Source organism: Nyctibius grandis, chromosome 6, assembly GCF_013368605.1.
Source record: "Nyctibius grandis isolate bNycGra1 chromosome 6, bNycGra1.pri, whole genome shotgun sequence".
In the NCBI taxonomy this organism is placed as follows: Eukaryota; Metazoa; Chordata; class Aves; order Nyctibiiformes; family Nyctibiidae; genus Nyctibius; species Nyctibius grandis.
The window spans coordinates 253122-272328 of record NC_090663.1 but is presented as its reverse complement, the minus strand read 5'-3'; the positions used below and the strand labels follow the sequence as shown (position 1 = coordinate 272328).

Genomic DNA, 19207 nt, shown 5'->3' with positions numbered 1-19207 from the left:
GATTCGGTGGGGATGGGGTGGGGATGGGGTGGGATGGGATGGGATGGGGATGGGATGGGATGGGGTGGGGATGGGGTGGGGATGGGATGGGATGGGATAGGGGTAAGGATAGGGGTAGGGATGGGATAGGGGTAGATATGGGGTAGGGATGGGATGGCGTAGGGATGGCATGGGGATGGCATGGGGTAGGGATAGGTATAGGGATGAGGTAGGGGTAGGGATGGGATGGGATGGGATGGGATAGGGTAGGGGTGGGATTAGGATGGAGTGCAGTGGGGTGGGGACAAGGTTGGGGCAGGCTTGGGGACAGGGTCGGAGTAAAGGTGGAGTTTGGGGCAGCATTAGGGGCAGGGGGAGCAGTGGGGACACGTTGGGGACAGGGCTGGGGTAATGGGGGGGTTATGGGTATGGGGTCTGCACCCCCCCACCCGCTGCAGGCTGGGGGTGCCCGTGCGGAGGCAGGGCAGGGCGGGGGGCTCGTGTTGGGTGTGATGGGGGGGGGTGTGGGGTGGGGGCCTGTGCCCTGTGCCTGCTGAGGAGGGGGTGAGTGTCGGGGGGGGTATCTCGGGGGGTGCATGCTCGGGGGGTGCAGGCAACGGGGGGGCTTCAAACACCTCCCCCCAAAGCCACCCACCCCCCCAAGGGGGCTGGGGAGCCGTGGTGGGGGGCGGCTCCCAAAGGCGATGGAGGAGGAGGAGGAGGAGGCAGGACAGAACTTTTATTAACCATTAGAAACCACATTATTCGTTAAAGTTTTTACATCCAGTACTTTTTTTCCACCCCCCCCAGTCGTACCAGTCAGGAGGAGCTGCTGGAGGTGACCCGGTGTCCCCGTGGGACCCCCCCCCCTATCCATACCCCATGTCCACACCACGTTTGCAGCTCAGGGCAGGGCGATATAAATATAAATTAAATGAGGAGGGGAAGGAGAAGGGTTTGTCCTGCCCAAACCCAAAAGCTCAAACACGTCAGGGGGGTGTCGGGGTCTGAGCAGCCCAGGAGGAGCTGGCAACCCCCCACGGAGGGTGGGGTATGGAGGTGTTGGCAGGAGAGGGGAGCTCGTCACCCTGAACCAAGCTCGTCACCCTGAGCCAAACTCTGTCCCTGCTTTCTGCATCACCCCACGCCCTGCCTCAGTTTCCCCACCTGCAGCCGGGGGGGTGCCAGCCCCTCCGCAGGGCACTGGGCTCGCTCCCCTAAAGTGCTCCAGGGGGGTGGGTCGATAAACACTTTCATAGAAACGTTTGATTTCAAGGAAAAAATAAAAATCACCGAAATCTTTTCGTAAAATCGTTTATTTTAAATATTTCCCTGCGAAATGCTGGGAGCAGGTGGGTGGGAGGGGGGTCAGGGCATTGCCCTCCTCCTGCCAGGGCAGTGCCACCACAGGGTACCCTGCCAAGGTGATGCCACCAGAGCATCCTGCCAGGGCAGTGCCACCACAGGGTACCCTGCCAGGGCGATGCCACCAGAGCATCCTGCCAAGGTGATGCCACCAGAGCATCCTGCCAGGGCAATGCCACCAGAGCATCCTGCCAAGGTGATGCCACCAGAGCATCCTGCCAGGGCAGTGCCACCACAGGGTACCCTGCCAAGGTGATGCCACCAGAGCATCCTGCCAAGGTGATGCCACCAGAGCATCCTGCCAGGGCGATGCCACCACAGGGTACCCTGCCAAGGCAGTGACACCACAGGGTACCCTGCCAGGGCAGTGACACCACAGAGCATCCTGCCAGGGTGATGCCGCCAGAGCATGCTGCCAGGGCAGTGTCACCAGAGCATCCTGCCAGGGCAGTGCCACCACAGGGTACCCTGCCAAGACGATGCCACCAGAGCATCCTGCCAGGGCGATGCCACCAGAGCATCCTGCCAAGGTGATGCCACCACAGGGTGATGGGAGCAAGGCGGGGGGGGTGCTGCTAGGTCAGTGCTCAGGATGGGGCTCACTTTGGTGCCAGGGCTGAGCCCCCAGCACCCCTGGATGGCGCTGGGGGTGCTTAGGGCTGATGGCAATGACCCCCCCGTGGCCAGACCTGACCCAGAGGGGCAGAGCCCAGCGTCACAAGTGCCCCCTCGGTGGGGTGTCCATGATGGGGGGGCAGGACGGTGGCCTGGTTCCATCTCACCCCAGCCCCCCTGGGAGGTAGGGGGGGGGCACGCTTGAAACCTCCTCAGCCAGAACCCAACGCCCTTTGCAGGTGGGGAAACTGAGGCACGGCGCTTGCCCAGGGACACCACGACCTCAACGCTGCCCTGCGCTCTCCCTCTTGGGGTGCCCTCCTGCTCCATGGGGGTGACCCCAGCACCACGGGTCCCAGGGTGACAGTCCAGTGACCCCCCCCCCACCAGAGCTGCTCCTCTCCCAGCCCGCCCAGCAAGCCCACAGCATCACCTGCCAACCCCTTGATACCTGGAGGGGGGACGTGGTGGCCCTGGCAGATCCAGGCGAGGGATGGGACAACGCTGGTGACACGGGACAACCGGAGACCCCCCCAAAGCGTGACCAGGTTCAGCATCACCCTGGGGCGAGGGGTTGCGGGGTGTCATCCACGGCTGTAAATGTTCTTCCACATCCCAAACGTGGCGTGGGGTGCAGGGACGGGGACGGGGACGGGGACGGGGACACCTTTGACACTCGTGCTGGTTTAAGGGCTCGGCTTCTTGCTGGGTATAGAAGTGTCCTTCCTCTCCAGGCGCGTGTAAGGCTCGAAAGCAGAAGCGCCCAGTCCGTAAGCACCCGGGAGGTCGTGCAGGCTGCCCAGGAGCGGCCCCCCGAAACACAGCGGGGCGGCCGGCAGCCGGGGCGACGACGAGGAGGAGGAGGAGGAAGAGAGAGAAGGGACCTGCAGGCTGAAGGCTCCCGGCCCCGGGGGGCTGCTCCCACCGCTGAGCCCTGGGGAGGGGTCGGCTCCGTGTCCCGTCGGGGTAGCCATGGGGTTGGAGGTGGGGGAGAGGAGGCTGGGGGGGGCCGGGACGGAGAGGAGCCGGCCTTGCTCGAGGAGCCGGAGGATGTTGCAGGTGGCGAAGGACTCGGAGGTGGCGGAGGAGCGTTTCTCAGAGTCCCTGCTCTGGTCCTTCTTCTGCTTGGTGCGGCGGTTCTGGAACCAGACCTTGACCTGGGGGTGTGGGGGGGGGACGGGGTGGGGGGGGACAGAAAGGCACGGACGGACAGAGAGCGCGGGAGGGCGAGGGAAAGAGAGGCAGAACCAGGAGAGAGTGAGAGATACGAGAGAGAGAGACGTGTTAAAACGAACGCCCCGGCGAGACCCGGCCCCACGGCGGGGACGGGGGAAGTGGCTCCTGCCTGCCGCTGCCAGGGACAGGGGGAAGGTCTGCGGGGCCAGGGGGAGCGGGACGGGACCCTGGGGATGGGAGCCTGGGGATGGGAGCCTGGGACGGGAGCCTGGGACAGGAGCCTGGGGATGGGAGCCTGGGATGGGAGCCTGGGGATGGGAGTTCAGGGATGGGACCCTGGGATGGGAGCCTGGGGATGGGAGCCCCAGGCATGGGACCCGGGGATGGGACCCTAGGATGGGAACATGAGGATGGGAGCCTGGGGATGGGAGCTCGGGGATGGGAGCCTGGGGATGGTACCCTGGGATGGGAGCCCAGGGATGGGAGCCCTGGGATGGGAGCTAGGGGATGGGAGACTGGACTGGGAGCACAGGGATGGGAGCCCCAGGATGGGAGCTTGGGGATGGGAACCTGGGACGGGAGCCTGGGGATGGGAGCCTGGGGATGGGAGCCCAGGGATGGGAGCTAGGGGATGGGAGCCTGCAGATGGGAGCCTGGGGATGGGAGCCGGGGGTTGGGAGCCCTGGGATGGGAGCATGAGGATGGGACACTGGGATGGGAGCATGAGGATGGGAGCCTGGGGATGAGACCCTGGCACAGGAGCCTGGGGATGGGAGCCCTGGACTGGGAGCCCAGGGACAGGAGCCCCGGGACAGGAGCTAGGGGATGGGAGCCTGGGATGGGAGCCCAGGGACAGGAGCCCCAGGATGGGAGCCCAGGGATGGGAGCCCCGGGATGGGAGCTAGGGGATGGGAGACTGGACTGGGAGCCCAGGGATGGGAGCCCCAGGATGGGACCCTAGGATGGGAACATGAGGATGGTAGCCTGGGGATGGGAGCCCCGGGGATGGGAGCCCCAGGGATGGGAGCCTGGGATGAGAGCTTGGGGATGGGAGCCCCAGGGATGGGAGCCTGGGGATGGTACCCTGGGATGGGAGCCTGGGATGGGAGCTAGGGGATGGGAGACTGGACTGGGAGCCCAGGGATGGGAGCCCCAGGATGGGAGCCCAGGGATGGGAGCCCCAGGATGGGAGCCTGGGGATGGGAGCCTGCAGATGGTAGCCTGGGGATGGGAGTATGAGGATGGGAGCTCCGGGATGGGAGCCCAGGAACAGGAGTCCTGGGATGGGACCCTGGGATGGGACCCTGGGATGGGAGACCTGGGATGGGAGCCCAGGGATGGGAGCATGAGGATGGGACCCTGGGATGGGAGCTCGGGGATGGGAGCCCAGGAACAGGAGTCCTGGGATGGGACCCAGGAATGGGACCCTGGCACAGGAGCCTGGGGATGGGAGCACTGGGATGGGAGCATGAGGATGGGACCCTGGGATGGGAGCCCAGGAACAGAAGCCCCGGGATGGGACCCTGGGAGGGGAGCATGAGGATGGGAGCCCAGGGATGGCAGCTCAGGGACAGGAGTCCTGGGATGGGACCCTGGGATGGGAGACCTGGGATGGAAGCCCAGGGATGGGACACCTAGGATGGGAGTCCTGGGATGGGACCCAGGGATGGGACCCTGGCACAGGAGCCTGGGGATGGGAGCCCTGGGATGGGAGCATGAGGATGGGACCCTGGGATGGGAGCCCAGGAACAGAAGCCCCGGGATGGGACCCTGGGAGGGGAGCATGAGGATGGGAGCCCAGGGATGGCAGCTCAGGGACAGGAGACCTGGGATGGGACCCTGGGATGGGAGCTTGGGGATGGGACCCTGGGATGGGATCCTGGGATGGGAGCCCGGGGCTGAGCCACCCCGCCGCTGCCCGGCTCTGCCCTGCGCTGGCTCCCCCGGGGGAGCTGAGCTGTGGGACGTGGTGGGTTCTCCTCGGTGATGGCCATCAAACCCACGCTGGCATCCCCACCTGCACACCCTTCTCTGGCCGGGCCAAGAACGGGGCAGGGCGGAGGGTCCCTGGGCTGGCTACGGTGCAGGGGGACACGTCAGGGGACAGGATGGCTTCTGGTGGCCCTGGATCTCCGGGCACTGACCCTCTGCTGTGCCCAAACCCAGCTGGGGACACCCCCACCCCGTGGGACCCCCCTGCCCCAAAACTGCACCTGGCTCACCCGGGTGGGACGTGGTCCCCTGTCCCCAGCCCACGGCTCCCATCCCCCTGCGGCTGCCCCCCGTGCCCCCTAACCCCCCCGGGGAGGGCAGCCCCCCGCTTCTGTCCCTCCCTGGCAGAGCAGAGGGGTAGGAGAGGCAGAGAGACAGAGAGAGAGAGGCGTGAGGGACAGACAGACGGACGGAGATGGAGGTGAGGGGAGGAGACGGGTGGGAAGACACTCGGGTTAGAGCACAGTGGGAGCAGCCGGGACCCCGGAGTGGACCCCCAGGGTCCCATGGGGAAGCTCTCGAGGACGTTCCCGTGCACCCCTCAGCCCCACACAGGGACCCTGGGCCCCTCATTGCCACCGGGACTGCTGGGACCACGTCACGTCCCCAGGGCTGATGTCCCCTCCCCACCATCCCCGTCGGACCCTCTGTGCCCGATGCAGAATTAGGAGCCCACCAGCTTTCTGGGGGGGAGCTCCTCAAGCTGCTGAGATCTGGGGCGCACAGGGCCCCCAGCACAGGTGAGGGGGCCAAAGGGGTCTCCTGCAGCCCCACAATGTCATTACTGACACCTTAACGAAGGGCTGGTGTAAGCCCACAGATCAGTTGGAGCCCATCCTCTCAGCTGAGGACCATCTCCACCCCTGAGCCCCAAACCAGAGTGCTCCAGAGCTGGGTTAAGGGTTGGACTCCATGGTCTTAAAGGTCCTTCCCAACCCAAATGGTTCTGTGATCTTATGGATTTCAGTGCAAAGGGAAACTGAGGCACGGGCAGCCCCTGCAAAGTGCTCTGAACGGCAGCTCCTAACACGGCAGGAGGACACAGGACACAGAATCACAGAAGGGTTTGGTTGGAAGGGACCTTTAAAGGCCATCCAGTCCAACCCCTCTGCCATGAGCAGGGGCATCTTCAACCAGATGAATCCCAGAATCAATGAGGCTGGAAGAGCCCCCTGGGATCATCGAGTCCAACCATGGCCCTGACACCACCATGGCAACTAGACCAGGGCACTAAGTGCCATGTCCAGGCTTTTCTTCAACCCCTCCAGAGATGGTGACTCCCCCACCTCCCTGGGCAGCCCCTTCCAATGGCTAATGACCCTTGCTGAGAAGAAATGCTTCCTCATGTCCAACCTGTCTAACCATGAGGTTGCTCAGAGCCCCGTCCAACCTCACCATGAATGTTCTGGTTGTCTTCTACAGGTTGTGAAAAACCAACCCAGCTGGGTAAAAGCAAAGGGCCCTCGTCAGGGTCTCCAGAGGTGTGTTCGGCTCCTCTCCACCCCGTTCCTCTCGGCACCCATCACCCTTGAACACCATGACCCAAGCTGAACTTGCTACGCTAACTATGGTTTCCTCTCACGCCTCGTAGACTGACACGAGCTCTTCCCCATCTCCACCGGTGACAGATCGGATCAGCAGGATCACGTTTGCCTTCGTGGCTAAAGTTCATACACAGCTTAGCACTAATTAGTAGATCCATGTCCTTTTCACCCTCCATTATGATCAAGCCTTGCGTTCCCATCACTGGAGATGTAAATAAGCTCAGCCAAAGTCCTTGACAAGCCCATGAGTAATTTCCCTCCAGCCTTGATCCTTCGTCTTCCAGCACCATCCACCACCATCTCCCCTCGGTTACAGTTCCTCCTCCACACCGCAAGGTCTCTGCTCATCTTCTGGCCAAGCCTGGATGCAGACAACTAGACAACAACACGCACTTGGATGAGACTGAGGAGGAGGACACGGGAGGTCATGCGTTCACCAGACAAGGCAGGTGACTCTCCAAGGACGCCGTGCAGGGGAGATGGCTCTGGAAGCCCTGGGAGACACGGCGTGCAAGCAGCAGCACGATGCTGGAGGCACGAGGATAAGCACGATCTGCAGATTTAGAAATCCATGTTTGGAGAAGGAGTCAACCACTCCATCAACCACCGTGACCAGGATCAACTAGAGCGAGGAGGAAAGTCCTACGAGCTGATCAGAAAGGACCATCTGTCTGTCGAGTCCATTAGAGCTTGGAAGAGTATGACCTTTCTAGGTCATGTCATCATGCATCCCCCCTCTGATCACAGCACGCAGGCATCGAGGCCCGAGAGCAGCGGTGCTTGGCCACCATGGGATGGTTGTTCCAGAGGAGAGGTGGCTTTCACAGCAGAAGCTCCAACCAGAGGGTAAAAAAGCATGGTCCTTCCTAGAAGATGTATCCAGGTCTAAGGTGGTCGTGTTGTAGATACGAGACAAGGTCCGAAGGTACCCAGCTGGGACACAGGCATGCCGTTCCCACCTCCAACACCAACCTGATGGGACGCTGGCACCTCTCACCTCTCTGGTTTCTGCCCAACCCTGCATGGAAACCTGCTACTTGGGGACAGCAGCGCTTCTGCTTCGGTGTCTGGGTATTGAGCATGGTGGGTCCCACCTCCTCTAGGACCTAAAGGTGCCACCAGAGCATTGTGGGTCCCCACCTCCTCTAGGCCCTAAAGGTGCCACCAGAGCCTGGTAGGTCCCCACCTCCTTTAGGACAAGAAGGTGCCACCAGAGCATGGTGGGTCCCCACCTCCTCTAGGACATGAAGGTGCCACCAGAGCCTGGTAGGTCCCCACCTCCTCTAGGACATGAAGGTGCCACCAGAGCATGGTAGGTCCCCACCTCCTCTAGGACGTGAAGGTGCCACCAGAGCATGAACTGCAATAACAACCAGCAGAAAGGTCAACCCTTTCCTTGCTGGTGGAGAGGATGGACTTATAGAATCACAGAACCACAGACTGGTTTGGGTTGGAAGGGACCTTAAAGCCCATCCAGCTCCAACCCCCTGCCACGGGCAGGGACACCTTCCACCAGCCCAGGTTGCTCCCAGCCCCATCCAACCTGCCCTTGAACCCTGCCAGGGAGGGGGCAGCCACAGCTTCTCTGGGCAACCTGGGCCAGGCTCTCACCACCCTCACAGCAAAGAATTTCCTCCTCAGATCTCATCTCATCTCCCCTCTTTTGGTTCAAACCTTCTACCCCTTGTCCTAGGGGCTACGTGGACGTGGTGTCCAACCAGCCATGACCAAGAGCATGAAGCCCCAACTGCACGTTGGGTGGAGAAGCAGCTTGGCAGGTTGAAATCATTCAGGAGCCGCTTCCCAGTGCTGGTGGCCTCCCCACGGCACCGCGGCATCGCAGCCTACGTGACTCCGGTCACGCTCCCGTTCACGGCGAGCGAGGCGAGGAGGGACCACCACACGCAGACCCCCGCGCCGGGAGCGGGGCTCGGGGGGGCGGGCAGCGTGGCACAGGGGTGCCAAGGCTGGAGATGTTTCTTTTTCCCTTCTTCCCCCCCAAAAAACCCTTCCCCTGCCTGCTCCCCCCAAGGCCAGCACTGCCCCAGCGCCCAGCGGAGCCCTCGGAGAGCCTGGGGGGGGTCCCCGTGTCCCCCGGCCGTGCCACCGCCACATCCTGGGTCTGTCTGAGCCGGGTGGCTGGGTTGGGTTGGGTTTATTTTATTTTACATTATTTTATTTTATTTTAATTTAATTTATTTTATTTTATTTTATTTATTTTATTTTATTTATTTATTTATTTTATTTATTTTATTTTATTTTATTTTATTTTATTTTATTTTATTTTATTTTATTTTATTTTATTTTATTATTTTATTTATTTTATTTATTTTATTTTATTTGTTTTATTTATTTTATTTTTTTTATTTATTTATTTGTTTATTTTAGTTTACTTTATTTTATTTTATTTCATTTTACTTTAATTTATCTTACTTTATTTTACTTTATTTTATCTTAGTTTAGTTTAGTTTAGTTTTTCTACTATATTTTATTTTTCTATTATATTTTATTCTACTCTATTCCATTTTATTGCATTTTCTACTTTTTTATTCTATTTTATTCTATTTCATTCTATTCTATTCTAATCTATTTTATTGTACATTTATAGTATAAAATATTTATAAATACTTTATACTATTTTATTGTATATTTATAGTATAAAATATTCATAAATACCTGATACTATTTTATTGTACATTTATAGTATAAAATATTTATAAACACTTTATACTATTTTATTCTATTTTATTATTTTTAATTTTAAAAATTTATTTATTTCAAAAATTATTTATTTTATTTCAAAAATTATTTATTTTATTTCATTTCTTTTATTTCACATCGTTTTACCTCATTTTAAACGCACCCCCCGGTGCCTCCCCCCCGCCCACACGCGGTGCCGACGGGCGCGCAGCCGGACCCGCGGACTTCTCCCCCCGCGGGGTTTTTCCCTGCGTGCGGTTGCCCCCCCCCGCACCCCCACCCCGCACGTCGGGGGGCTCCGTCCCCGGCAGGGGCACGGGAGGGCTCCGGCGTCCCCTGAATGTCACCGAGCATCTGAGCCGCTGCGGGGGCACCGTCCGTCCGTCCGTCCGTCTGTCCGCTCCAGCCTCCCCCGGTGCGCCCCGTCCTGCGCGGAACCGCGTCCCGGCTCCCGCACACGCGTGTTCCCGCACACACGCGTGCCCTCACACGTGCCCCGCCACGCGTGCCCGCACCGCAGAGCCCGGACCCCCCCCGAGCCCCGGGCAGGGGGAGGGCAGCAGCGCGGGCAGGGCGCCGCGGAGGGGGGTAGAGCCGGGCAGGGGGGACATGGCACCGCCCCAAGCGCCGGAGCGGGGGCCGCAGGCTGTGGCATCAGCGCTGGGCAGGCCATGGCACAGCACGGGTGGTGGCACACAGCGCCCGTGCCATGGCCAGTGGCACACAGCACCCGCGCCATGGCACAGCACAGCCGGTGGCATGCGGCACCAGTGCCATGGCACAGTGTGGCCAGTGGCACACAGTGCCCATGCTATGGCTGGTGGCACACAGCACCCGTGCCATGGCCAGTGGCACACAGCACCCACACCATGGCACAGCACGGATGGTGGCATGTGGCACCAGTGCCATGGCACAGTGTGGCCAGTGGCACACAGTGCCCATGCTATGGCTGGTGGCACGCAGCACCCGTGCCATGGCACAGCATGGCCGGTGGCATGTGGCACCAGTGCCATGGCACAGTGTGGCCAGTGGCACACAGTGCCCATGCTATAGCTGGTGGCACACAGCACCCGTGCCATGGCCAGTGGCACACAGCACCCACACCATGGCACAGCACGGATGGTGGCACGTAGCACCCGTGCCATGGCACAGCATGGCCGGTGGCATGTGGCACCAGTGCCATGGCACAGTGTGGCCAGTGGCACACAGTGCCCGTGCTATGGCTGGTGGCACACAGCACCCGTGCCATGGCCAGTGGCACACAGCACCCACACCATGGCACAGCACGGATGGTGGCATGTAGCACCCGTGCCATGGCACAGCATGGCCGGTGGCATGTGGCACCAGTGCCATGGCACAGTGTGGCCAGTGGCACACAGTGCCCATGCTATGGCTGGTGGCACGCAGCACCCGTGCCATGGCACAGCACGGCCGGTGGCACGCAGTGCCCGTGCCATGGCCAGTGGCACACAGCACCCGTGCCATGGCACAGCAGCACACAGCACCCGTGCCATGGCCGGTGGCACACAGCACGTGCGCCATGGCACAGTGTGGCCGGTGGCACACAGCACCCGTGCCACGGCCGGTGGCACGCAGCACGTGCGCCATGGCACAGTGTGGCCGGTGGCACGCAGCTCCCGTGCCATGGCACAGCGGGCGCTCCCGGCCCCGCTCCCGGCTGCCCCCGGTGCGGCAGCGGCCGGAGCAGCGCTGGGCACCGCGTGCCGTGACCGCGGCTTTCCCACGGCTACCGGCAGCGCGGTGGCACCGGGACTGCGCCCACGAGGGGTTTGCTCCCCGGTGCCCTGTGCCACCAGCTCCCGAGCCGGGGGTTCACCCCCACCAGCCCCTTCTCCCGGGCCGAGCCCGCCCCGCAGCCGCCGGCAGCGGGCACCGTGCCAGCCCTGCCCCCCGCCTCACACCTCCCGGCTACACAACAAATTAATTCCGAGCGGTTAATCCCGACGGGGACCCCCCGCCGCGGGTCACGCTCCCCGCGCCGCCCGAGACCGGGGGGAGCCCGTCGGGGTTGGGACCCGCAGAGGGTTTCGGTCCGGGAACTGCCCCGCACCGCTCCCCGCAGCGCAGGATGCGGCCAGCTGGGCACCGGGCAGTGCCCTCCCGGCCCCTCGGCTCATTTTTGACATCATCCGGCTCCAACCCGATGCTCGGGGCTGCGCCGCGGTGGGACGCGGCTCCTGGGCCATCACGGTTTGCCGGTGGCACCGCGACGTCCCCAATTCTGCCCATCCCCAAACCCCCCCGTGCTCGGCCACCGAACGGGCTGGTCCTCGTCCTGCCCCGGGACACCCTGACCATCACCCTGGGGCACCCCAAGCATCACCCAGGACACCCCAAGCATCACCCCAGACCCCAGCGCCCACACGGGCAGGGCTGGGGGCCACGTTACTGGTTTTTAATGGTGGTTATTTGTTGGCAGCCCGGCCCCAAGGCTGAGCCTGGCACCGTCACCCGTCCCACGCCACGCACACCTCGGCCACGCTGGCCACCCGGGACTACTCAGAGCTGCCAGCCGGGGCCATTTTCCTCGCCGGGATTAGCTGCCCGCCGCCATCAGCTGACACCCGCTGTGGCACGGGGGAAGGTGGCACCCAGCCTCGCCACGGCACCCCAGCCACCCTTCCTCCTCCTCCTCCTCCTCCCTCCATCCCGAGTGGGTCCTTGGCATCTCCTCCAGCCCCTCTGCGCCCCACCAGCACCTGGGGCCACCCCGGCTGGGCCACCCACCCCGAGCCCCCTGCCACAGCCCAGGACAGAGAGCTGGGGACAGCCACGGTGGGGACCGTCCCCAAGGCGCTGGGAGCCGGCTGGGAGCCCGTCCCTCACCCACAGCACAGCCCCCCTTGTCCCTTCAGCCATTGGCACCCGGTTTGGGGTGCCAACGACAGCAGGGCTGTCCCCAGGGTCACGTCATGGAGGGTGGGATGGAGGGAGGGATGGAGGGAGGGATGGAGGGAGGGATGGAGGGAGGGATGGAGGGAGGGATGGACCTCTCTCCGCTCTGTGCCCCACCATCCCTCTCCAAAGGGTCTGCAGATGCCACCAAAACCTCACCAGGATCTTGCAGGAGGTGCAGGGGTCCGCGGGCTGCCAGCAGCATCCCTTGGCACAGCCAAGGGCACCCCTGTCCCCCAAAGCTCCTGCCTTGGGCAGGGGACAAGCCACCCCTGGGCGCTGCGGGGAGAACATCTGACACCTCCTGGGTGCCCAGCCCGTGGGTGAACACACCAGGTCACTTGAACCTGAGCCTGGCATTGAACTTCTGACCCAGAAAGCAAAGCCTGGCCCTGGGCAAATCCCCCCGGCCAGCCCCTCCTGCCTCTCCTCCCGCTGGGGGATTTGTGGGATTTATCCCCCCCCCCGGGGTCCTTCTGCCTCGCAGCCCCCTCTCCCCATCCCATTTTCTATCCCTTAATGGCACTGAGAGGGGGCACTTGGCCCCTAATGCCTCGGGATGTGTCGCCTGGAGAAAGCCCAATGGGCTACTCCCTGCTGAGGGCTGGACTGGGATGGACTGGGATGGACTGGGGTGGGCTGGGGTGGGCTGGGGTGGCCCCTCTCCGAGCTGGGGACGTGGTGGGAGCTCACCTGGGCTGCAGCAGCGGGCACAGCCACGGGCCACCGCTTGCCAAGTTAATGAAAACATTCTACAGGCTAATTAAACTCGTTTAACATTAACCAGGGCCATGGGTTAATTAGAACAAGCACAAACGGTGTGGGGCTGGAGGCAGAACAGGTACGTGGCTCCCTGGGGGACAAGGTGGGGGGAGCACCCTCCTCATCCTCACCTGAGTGCAGGTGGCCCCAAACCTGCCCCCGTGTCCCTGCAGTGCGGCAGGTCAGGCTGAGCCCCGCGGATGGGGACGGGGACAAGGTGCGGGGCTGGCTCCGGAGGGGCGGCACGGTGCCCTCCCCAGCAGCGAGGGGGGGCAGGCTGCCAGCGGGCACCGGCTGCTGCTGCGCCGGGCTGGGGAGCACCGGCACGCGTGGCCCTGAGCCTCCCCCCGGCACGGGGGGGCTGTGCTGTCCCCCCCTGCCTTGGCCTGGGTGAGCCCCCATTGTGCTGGGTGACCCCCCCTCTCCCCTGGGTGAGCCCCCATTGTGCTGGGTGACTCCCCCTCTCCCCTGGGTGAGCCCCCCTCTTCCCTGGGTGACCCCCCCTCTCCCCTGGGTGAGTCTCCTCTGTGCTGGGTGACCCCCCTCTCCCCTGGGTGACCCCCTTCTCCCCTAGCTGACCCCCCCTCTTCCCTAGGTGATCCCTCCTCTTCCCTGGGTGACCCCCCCCCTACACTGGGTGACCCCCCTTCTCCCCTGGGTGAGTCCCCCTCTCTCCTGGGTGACCCCCCCCTCTCCCCTGGGTGAGCCCCCTCTGTGCTGGGTGAGCCCCCCTCTTCCCTGGATGACCCCCCTCTTCCCTAGGTGATCCCTCTTCTTCCCTAGGTGACCCCCCCCCTCTTCCCTGGGTGACGCCCCTACCCTGGGTGACCCCCCTACCCTGGGTGACTCCCCTACCCTGGGTGACCCCCCCCTACCCTGAGTGATCCCCCCTCTCCCCTGGGTGACCCCCCCCCCTACCCTGGGTGACCCCCCCTTTCCCCTGGCTGACCCCCCCTCTCTCCTGGGTGACTCCCCTCTGTGCTGGATGACCCCCCCTACCCTGGGTGACCCCCCCTCTCCCCTGGGACAGGGGCCAGAGACCAGAAGCAAGCAGCCCCCTGCTCCCCACCCCGGCCATGGGCCATTCTGGCTCCCCTGCCCCGAGCAGCAGCAGCCTCCTGCCTCCACGGCTGCCCAGAAGCAGGATCAGGTGCCAGGACAGTAAAACAAGAGCCTGAGAGAGGCCTTTTTTCCTCTTTTTTTTTTTCCAGGCAGGATTTCTCAGGGGCGCAGCCTGATCACGGAGCCACTTACGGGGCCGCTTGGCTGCAGCTCTCCAGCTGCGCTGACATCGTGTCTCTTCCTATCTCGTCACGCTGGCTGCACCACTGCGGAGCTGAATCATTCTGCCTCCCCTGAACCTTCCCAGGCACAAAAACAACCCTCTCCGTGCCCCACGCTTGGCTCTTCCCTCCCGTGGTGGGCTCCCACCGCACCCAAGGGTCCCTGCAGAGAGGGAGCAGCTCATAGGGGGAGGTTTCCTCACCCTGACCCCAGGATATCACTCAGTGCAGGGACAGAAAGGATCTGTCCCAACGTCCCAACCACCAGCATGATGCAAATGTCAACCAAGAGATGCTGCTGGTTGGGAGCCCACCACCAAAACATCAGATGGAGCAATTATTCCATGAACCTGGCACCCACCCCGGTAGGAACATCACCAAAAGTCCCCCAAAATACCCTGATTATTGGAAATGTTGGTTTTGTCCCTGTCTGAGCTGATGGACGTGGGACAGGAGGGGCTGGTGGGGACCATCCAGCCTCCAGGGCACACCCAGAGCAGACCAGCGAGCAGCATGAAGCCCTGTGATACCCTCCAGATCTAAGGGGTCTTCTAAAACCCTGCGGTCACCCAGGTCTCACAAGGACCAAGGAAACCCCCAACCGTGACTGTCGGGGAACGGGGGTGATGCCTGAGTGTGCAGAGAGCCTGAAACGATGTCCCAGGGGGATCTGCACCCCGCTAATGAGAGGAAGAAGCTGGGCACCGAGCCTGGCACTGCCATCCCTGGGCACGGGGAGGGATGGGTGGCAGTGGGGGAGCTGGGAAGGTACAACTGGGAGTTTGCTGCAGGGAAGGAAACGCTGTGAAAAGCGCAGAAAGCGATGAAAAAAGACAGAGATGAAGGAGAGAGATGGGGAAAAAGAGGATGCGGGGAGGAGAAAAGAGGAGAGGAGACAGCCAGGGCCTACAGGGTGTGAATTCTCTCGCCGGGTGGTGAAGGCAGCAACGAGGCACCGAGCAAGGAGTAAATAAGGGGACGTCAGAGAGGCTGCAGCCCCGTGCTCCCACCGGCCACCCGCCCCTTCCCAGGGCTCTTCCCCCAGCCAAGCCCACCCGTGTCCCTCCTGGCTCCGTGGAGGTGACGCTGGGAAACCTGCTCCTCACCAAAACGACCCGTTCTGTCCCCAAAAGAAGCCAGAGATGCTATTTTTGGCACGCCGAGGCTCCGCTCCCCCTCGCAGGACCCCCAAAGCACCACGGAGCAACGGGGGATCCCCAAAATCAGACCCCTGACAGCCTGGGGCAGGTTTATTCCTCAAGAGGTTCGAAAAAATTGGAATTATTTCTTATCAGGATCGAAGAAACCACGTAGCTGCCTCCAAACACACCTTTTACTGGCCAGAAAAGGGGCTGACGGGGCCATTTCTGCCCTTCCCAGCCATGCTTTCACACTGCAGCCTTCATTAATATTATTACTATTATTATTATTATTATTATTATTATTATTTCTGTATAAATTTTTAAGCCAAAGCACTTTTTGCTTGGCAGATGCCAACACCACCTTAGGCACAACCTCTCCAACCCCCTGCTCAGCCCAGTTCCCTCCGCACTGGGACAACTGGGAAAATCCCCCCCCCACCACCACCACCATCAAGGGGGTGATGGAGAGACGCTCAGGCCACGCCACGGGGACAGTCCCCAGTGTCTCTGCCCCGCTTTGCCAGGGGATGTTGCCCACGGGGAAGGGCAGACGGGTTAGGGGGGGGCGAGGGGCAGCCCTGAGCGGGGGACCCCGCTCAGGGCTGCCCCTCGCCCCCCTAACCCTAAACCTCCATCTCAAGGGGAGCAATTCCCCGTGGCACCACGCACGCTTCCCCCCACCCCAAACACTGGCAGCATCCCTCCGCCCTGGCAAGCACCAGGCTCAGCTCAGCCCTGGCAACCCCCCCAAGCACAGCTCTCGCCCACCCCAGCCCCATTTTCCACCTGCTCCTTCCTCCCCTCATCACCCTCATCAGCATCCCCGTCCCCGACGCCACGGGGACGTCCCCACCACCTCAGGGATGTCCCCACCGCCACGGGGATGTCCCCAACGCCACGGGGATGTCCCCACCGCCACGTCCTCGCCACGAGCCCTTACCTGGGTCTCGGAGAGGTTGAGCTGCCTCGCTAGCTCCGTCCTCTCCCTGCCCACCACGTACTGGCAGCGCTGGAACTCCAGCTCCAGGCGGTAGAGCTGCTCGGCCGTGAAGGATGTCCGCGTGCGCTTCGGCCGGTCCAGGTCCAGCCCCTTGGGGAGCACGATCTCCCGGATCGTCCCTTTGGCATCTGTGGGGAAAAAAAAGCACCATCAGGAAAAAAAAAATTCTCCAGAGAAGAAAAATATTGCGCTGGGGAGGAAAGGAACTGGGGGAACTGGGTGAAAATAGACGTTACTGGGAGGGGAAAAGCTGAATTAACGGCGGCTGCGGCGTCGGGGCTGGTCGGAGTGTCTGGGCTCGCTGCAGGAACGACATCCCACAGCTCGGGTGGCCCCTTCAGTCCCAAACAAGTTTAAACCTCCAGGGAGTGGTAAAAAGCTTTCGTAAAAATAGGGATTTTTTTTGTTTCCAAGACATAAATAGAAATCAAAACCCAGAGAATTTAACGGCAGAAATAATAGCCAGAAGCAGAAAATAGTTTTATACCGAGGAATAGTTCAAATTAAACAGATTTTTAATTAACAATATATTTTATTTTTGGTTTCTATGCTTCCTTGGGAATAGTGGGAATATTTTATCTTCATTACAACTCCCTTCTCTCCAGAATTACTCTCCCTGAAGGAATATTTTCTCGACAAGCAGCAGCTCCTACTTTGGGGCCGTTCGCTATTAAAGACCAAGTTTAATACTTGTTAATACAAGTTTAATCCCACGCCGTGGGATGCTGAGCTCCCAGTTTCTGCCCAGTGGCTTTCCCACAGGTTAAAAACCAGCCGCAGAAGCCGCCCTGGGCAAGCAGCCCCGGTTCCAGGCCCTGCTTTAGGGGTGCTCGCCCCGTGCCCGCAGGGACCCAAGGTCCCCAGCAGCCCTGGCTGGGGGGGGTAAGTTGCTGTCTCACCTTCTGATTGACTCAGGCATGAAAGATTATAAAAATTGTTGGGGTGGGAAGGGGGAAATAGTGAGGAGCAGCCTGGGAAGGGTGATGGAGCTGGCATGGGGATGGCGGAGCTGGCATGGGGATGGCGGAGCTGGCATGGGGATGGCGGAGCTGGTATGGGGATGGAGGAGCTGGCATGGGGATGGCAGAGCTGGCATGGGGATGGCAGAGCTGGCATGGGGATGGCAGAGCTGGCATGGGGACCACAGGAGCGGGGAGCAAGCACAGGCTTGGGAGAGGGACCCCATCCCGAAGCCGGTTCCCCACTGCTCCGTTATGGTCCGTGGCAGAGGCACCGTCCTGGCAGGGCCAGCCCGCTCCGGGCTGGAGCGTGGCACCGCAGAGGGCTCGGGGAGGGCCAGGGTGGGCACAGGGCTGGAAAGGGGTTGGAGGCGGATTGGAGATGTCTCTGGTGGGATCGGGACGCCAGCCCAGGAACCATTTTGCAAGGGAAAGAGCGTTCACAGAGACGATGCCCAGACCACGTCCGCACTGCCACGTCCACGCCGCGCTCCCCTGGCATGCCAACAGCTAACAGAGACACTCACGCTTCCCAGCCCAGCTGCATCTGCCCCTCCGCCCTCGCTGCTGCCGGCGTCATTGCGGGTATTATTTATTGTTATTTCCCCCCCCCAGCAGCTGGGGTGCATGGCGGGGGGAGCGGGCTGGGCACAAGGGGCATAGCCCATGGCACCAGCTGGGCAGGGGACAGGCAAAGCCCCTCGCAGCCCCCGTGGCACGGGCAGGTCGCAGCCCTATTGCACGCCACAGGCCTTCCCCGCTGCCCGTCCGTGCAGGTTCTGGGGGCCCACAGCCGTCCCCCCCATGCCAGGGAGGGCACAACCCCATCCTGCCTGAGGAACCCGCTCCTGAGAGCCTTCCCCAACCAGCTGCTGGACCCCAGACCCCCAACACCCGCCGTGGGTGCCCGGGGTGCTCCAGTAGCCCTTGGCCTCGTCGGCGGGGCTGTGGTGACAGGTTCTGCTCTTGGGGACCGGGCTACACCTGATGGCAGCACACCCAGGACACGGTCTGGGACTGAGATCCTCCAAAAGAGGTCTGGTGCCAAGGGGATCGAGCTCTCCTCTGCCTTAGCAGCTAAATAGGACAAGGCAGGACAGACAGACACGGCCGGGGAGCAGGAGGGCAGGAGAGCGGGCAGGAGAGCGGGCAGGAGAGCGGGCAGGAGCTGTGGGATGCTGACCCACTCGAGCTGGTAAACAGGGATTTTACAGCCCGTGCACCCTCTGCAGCACAGCAGGGCCACATCCTGCACACCAACACAGGAGTCACCCTTTGGACATGAACACCCGTCCCTCCCCGTGCCGGGGGCTGGTGTGGCCGTGGTGGCACACACCCCTCGGGGCACACCTGGGGGGCACAGGAGCCCACAGCCCTTCTCAGTGCACCCCAAACAGCACCGGGACACCCCCCCCAGAGCTCCCCGCATCCCACCTTCACCCCCGGGCACTGCGCAGGGGCAGCCCCCGGGAGGGGGGAGCACCCCGGGATCTGCCCCCCGCCCCTCCAGCCGCCCCTACGCTGCCAGCGGGACCGGCCCCGGAGCAGCCCGGCTCCTCCAGCCGCCGCCGGCGAGCCCTTGTGCCGTTAATCCCCGCTAAGGACCGACCCGCCGCCTGCCCGCACCCCCCGGCCGTGCCCACCAGCCCTGCCGCCTCGACGGGACGGGGATGGCCGGGCGGGCAGAACCGCCTCCGTGGGCAAAGCCGCCTTGTAGGGGCAGCTGGAGGCTCCATCCCGCACGGCCGGTCCCCGGTACCGTGCCGTACCGGGG

At 62.1% G+C, this 19207-nt stretch overlaps 1 protein-coding gene across 1 annotated transcript; it reads right to left on the bottom strand.

The window, feature by feature from the left end:
* Positions 1 to 2645: 2645 nt before the first annotated feature.
* VAX2 (ventral anterior homeobox 2) lies at positions 2646 to 18013 on the bottom strand. Its single transcript, XM_068403056.1, has 3 exons — positions 17971 to 18013; positions 16415 to 16602; positions 2646 to 3116 (listed from the first exon to the last, which is right to left on the bottom strand). Exons 1-3 carry the CDS (start codon positions 18011 to 18013, stop codon positions 2646 to 2648), a joined length of 702 nt encoding a protein of 233 aa, XP_068259157.1.
* Positions 18014 to 19207: the final 1194 nt, after the last annotated feature.

Coding starts and splice junctions, on each gene's coding strand:
- VAX2 (XM_068403056.1), bottom strand. CDS start 18,013: ATGACGCCGGCAGCAGCGAGGGCGGAGGGGCAGATGCAGCTGG. Junction 16,603..17,970: donor GGAGGGGCAGATGCAGCTGG/GCTGGGAAGCGT, acceptor TTTTCCCCACAG/ATGCCAAAGGGACGATCCGG. Junction 3,117..16,414: donor TCAACCTCTCCGAGACCCAG/GTAAGGGCTCGT, acceptor CCACACCCCCAG/GTCAAGGTCTGGTTCCAGAA.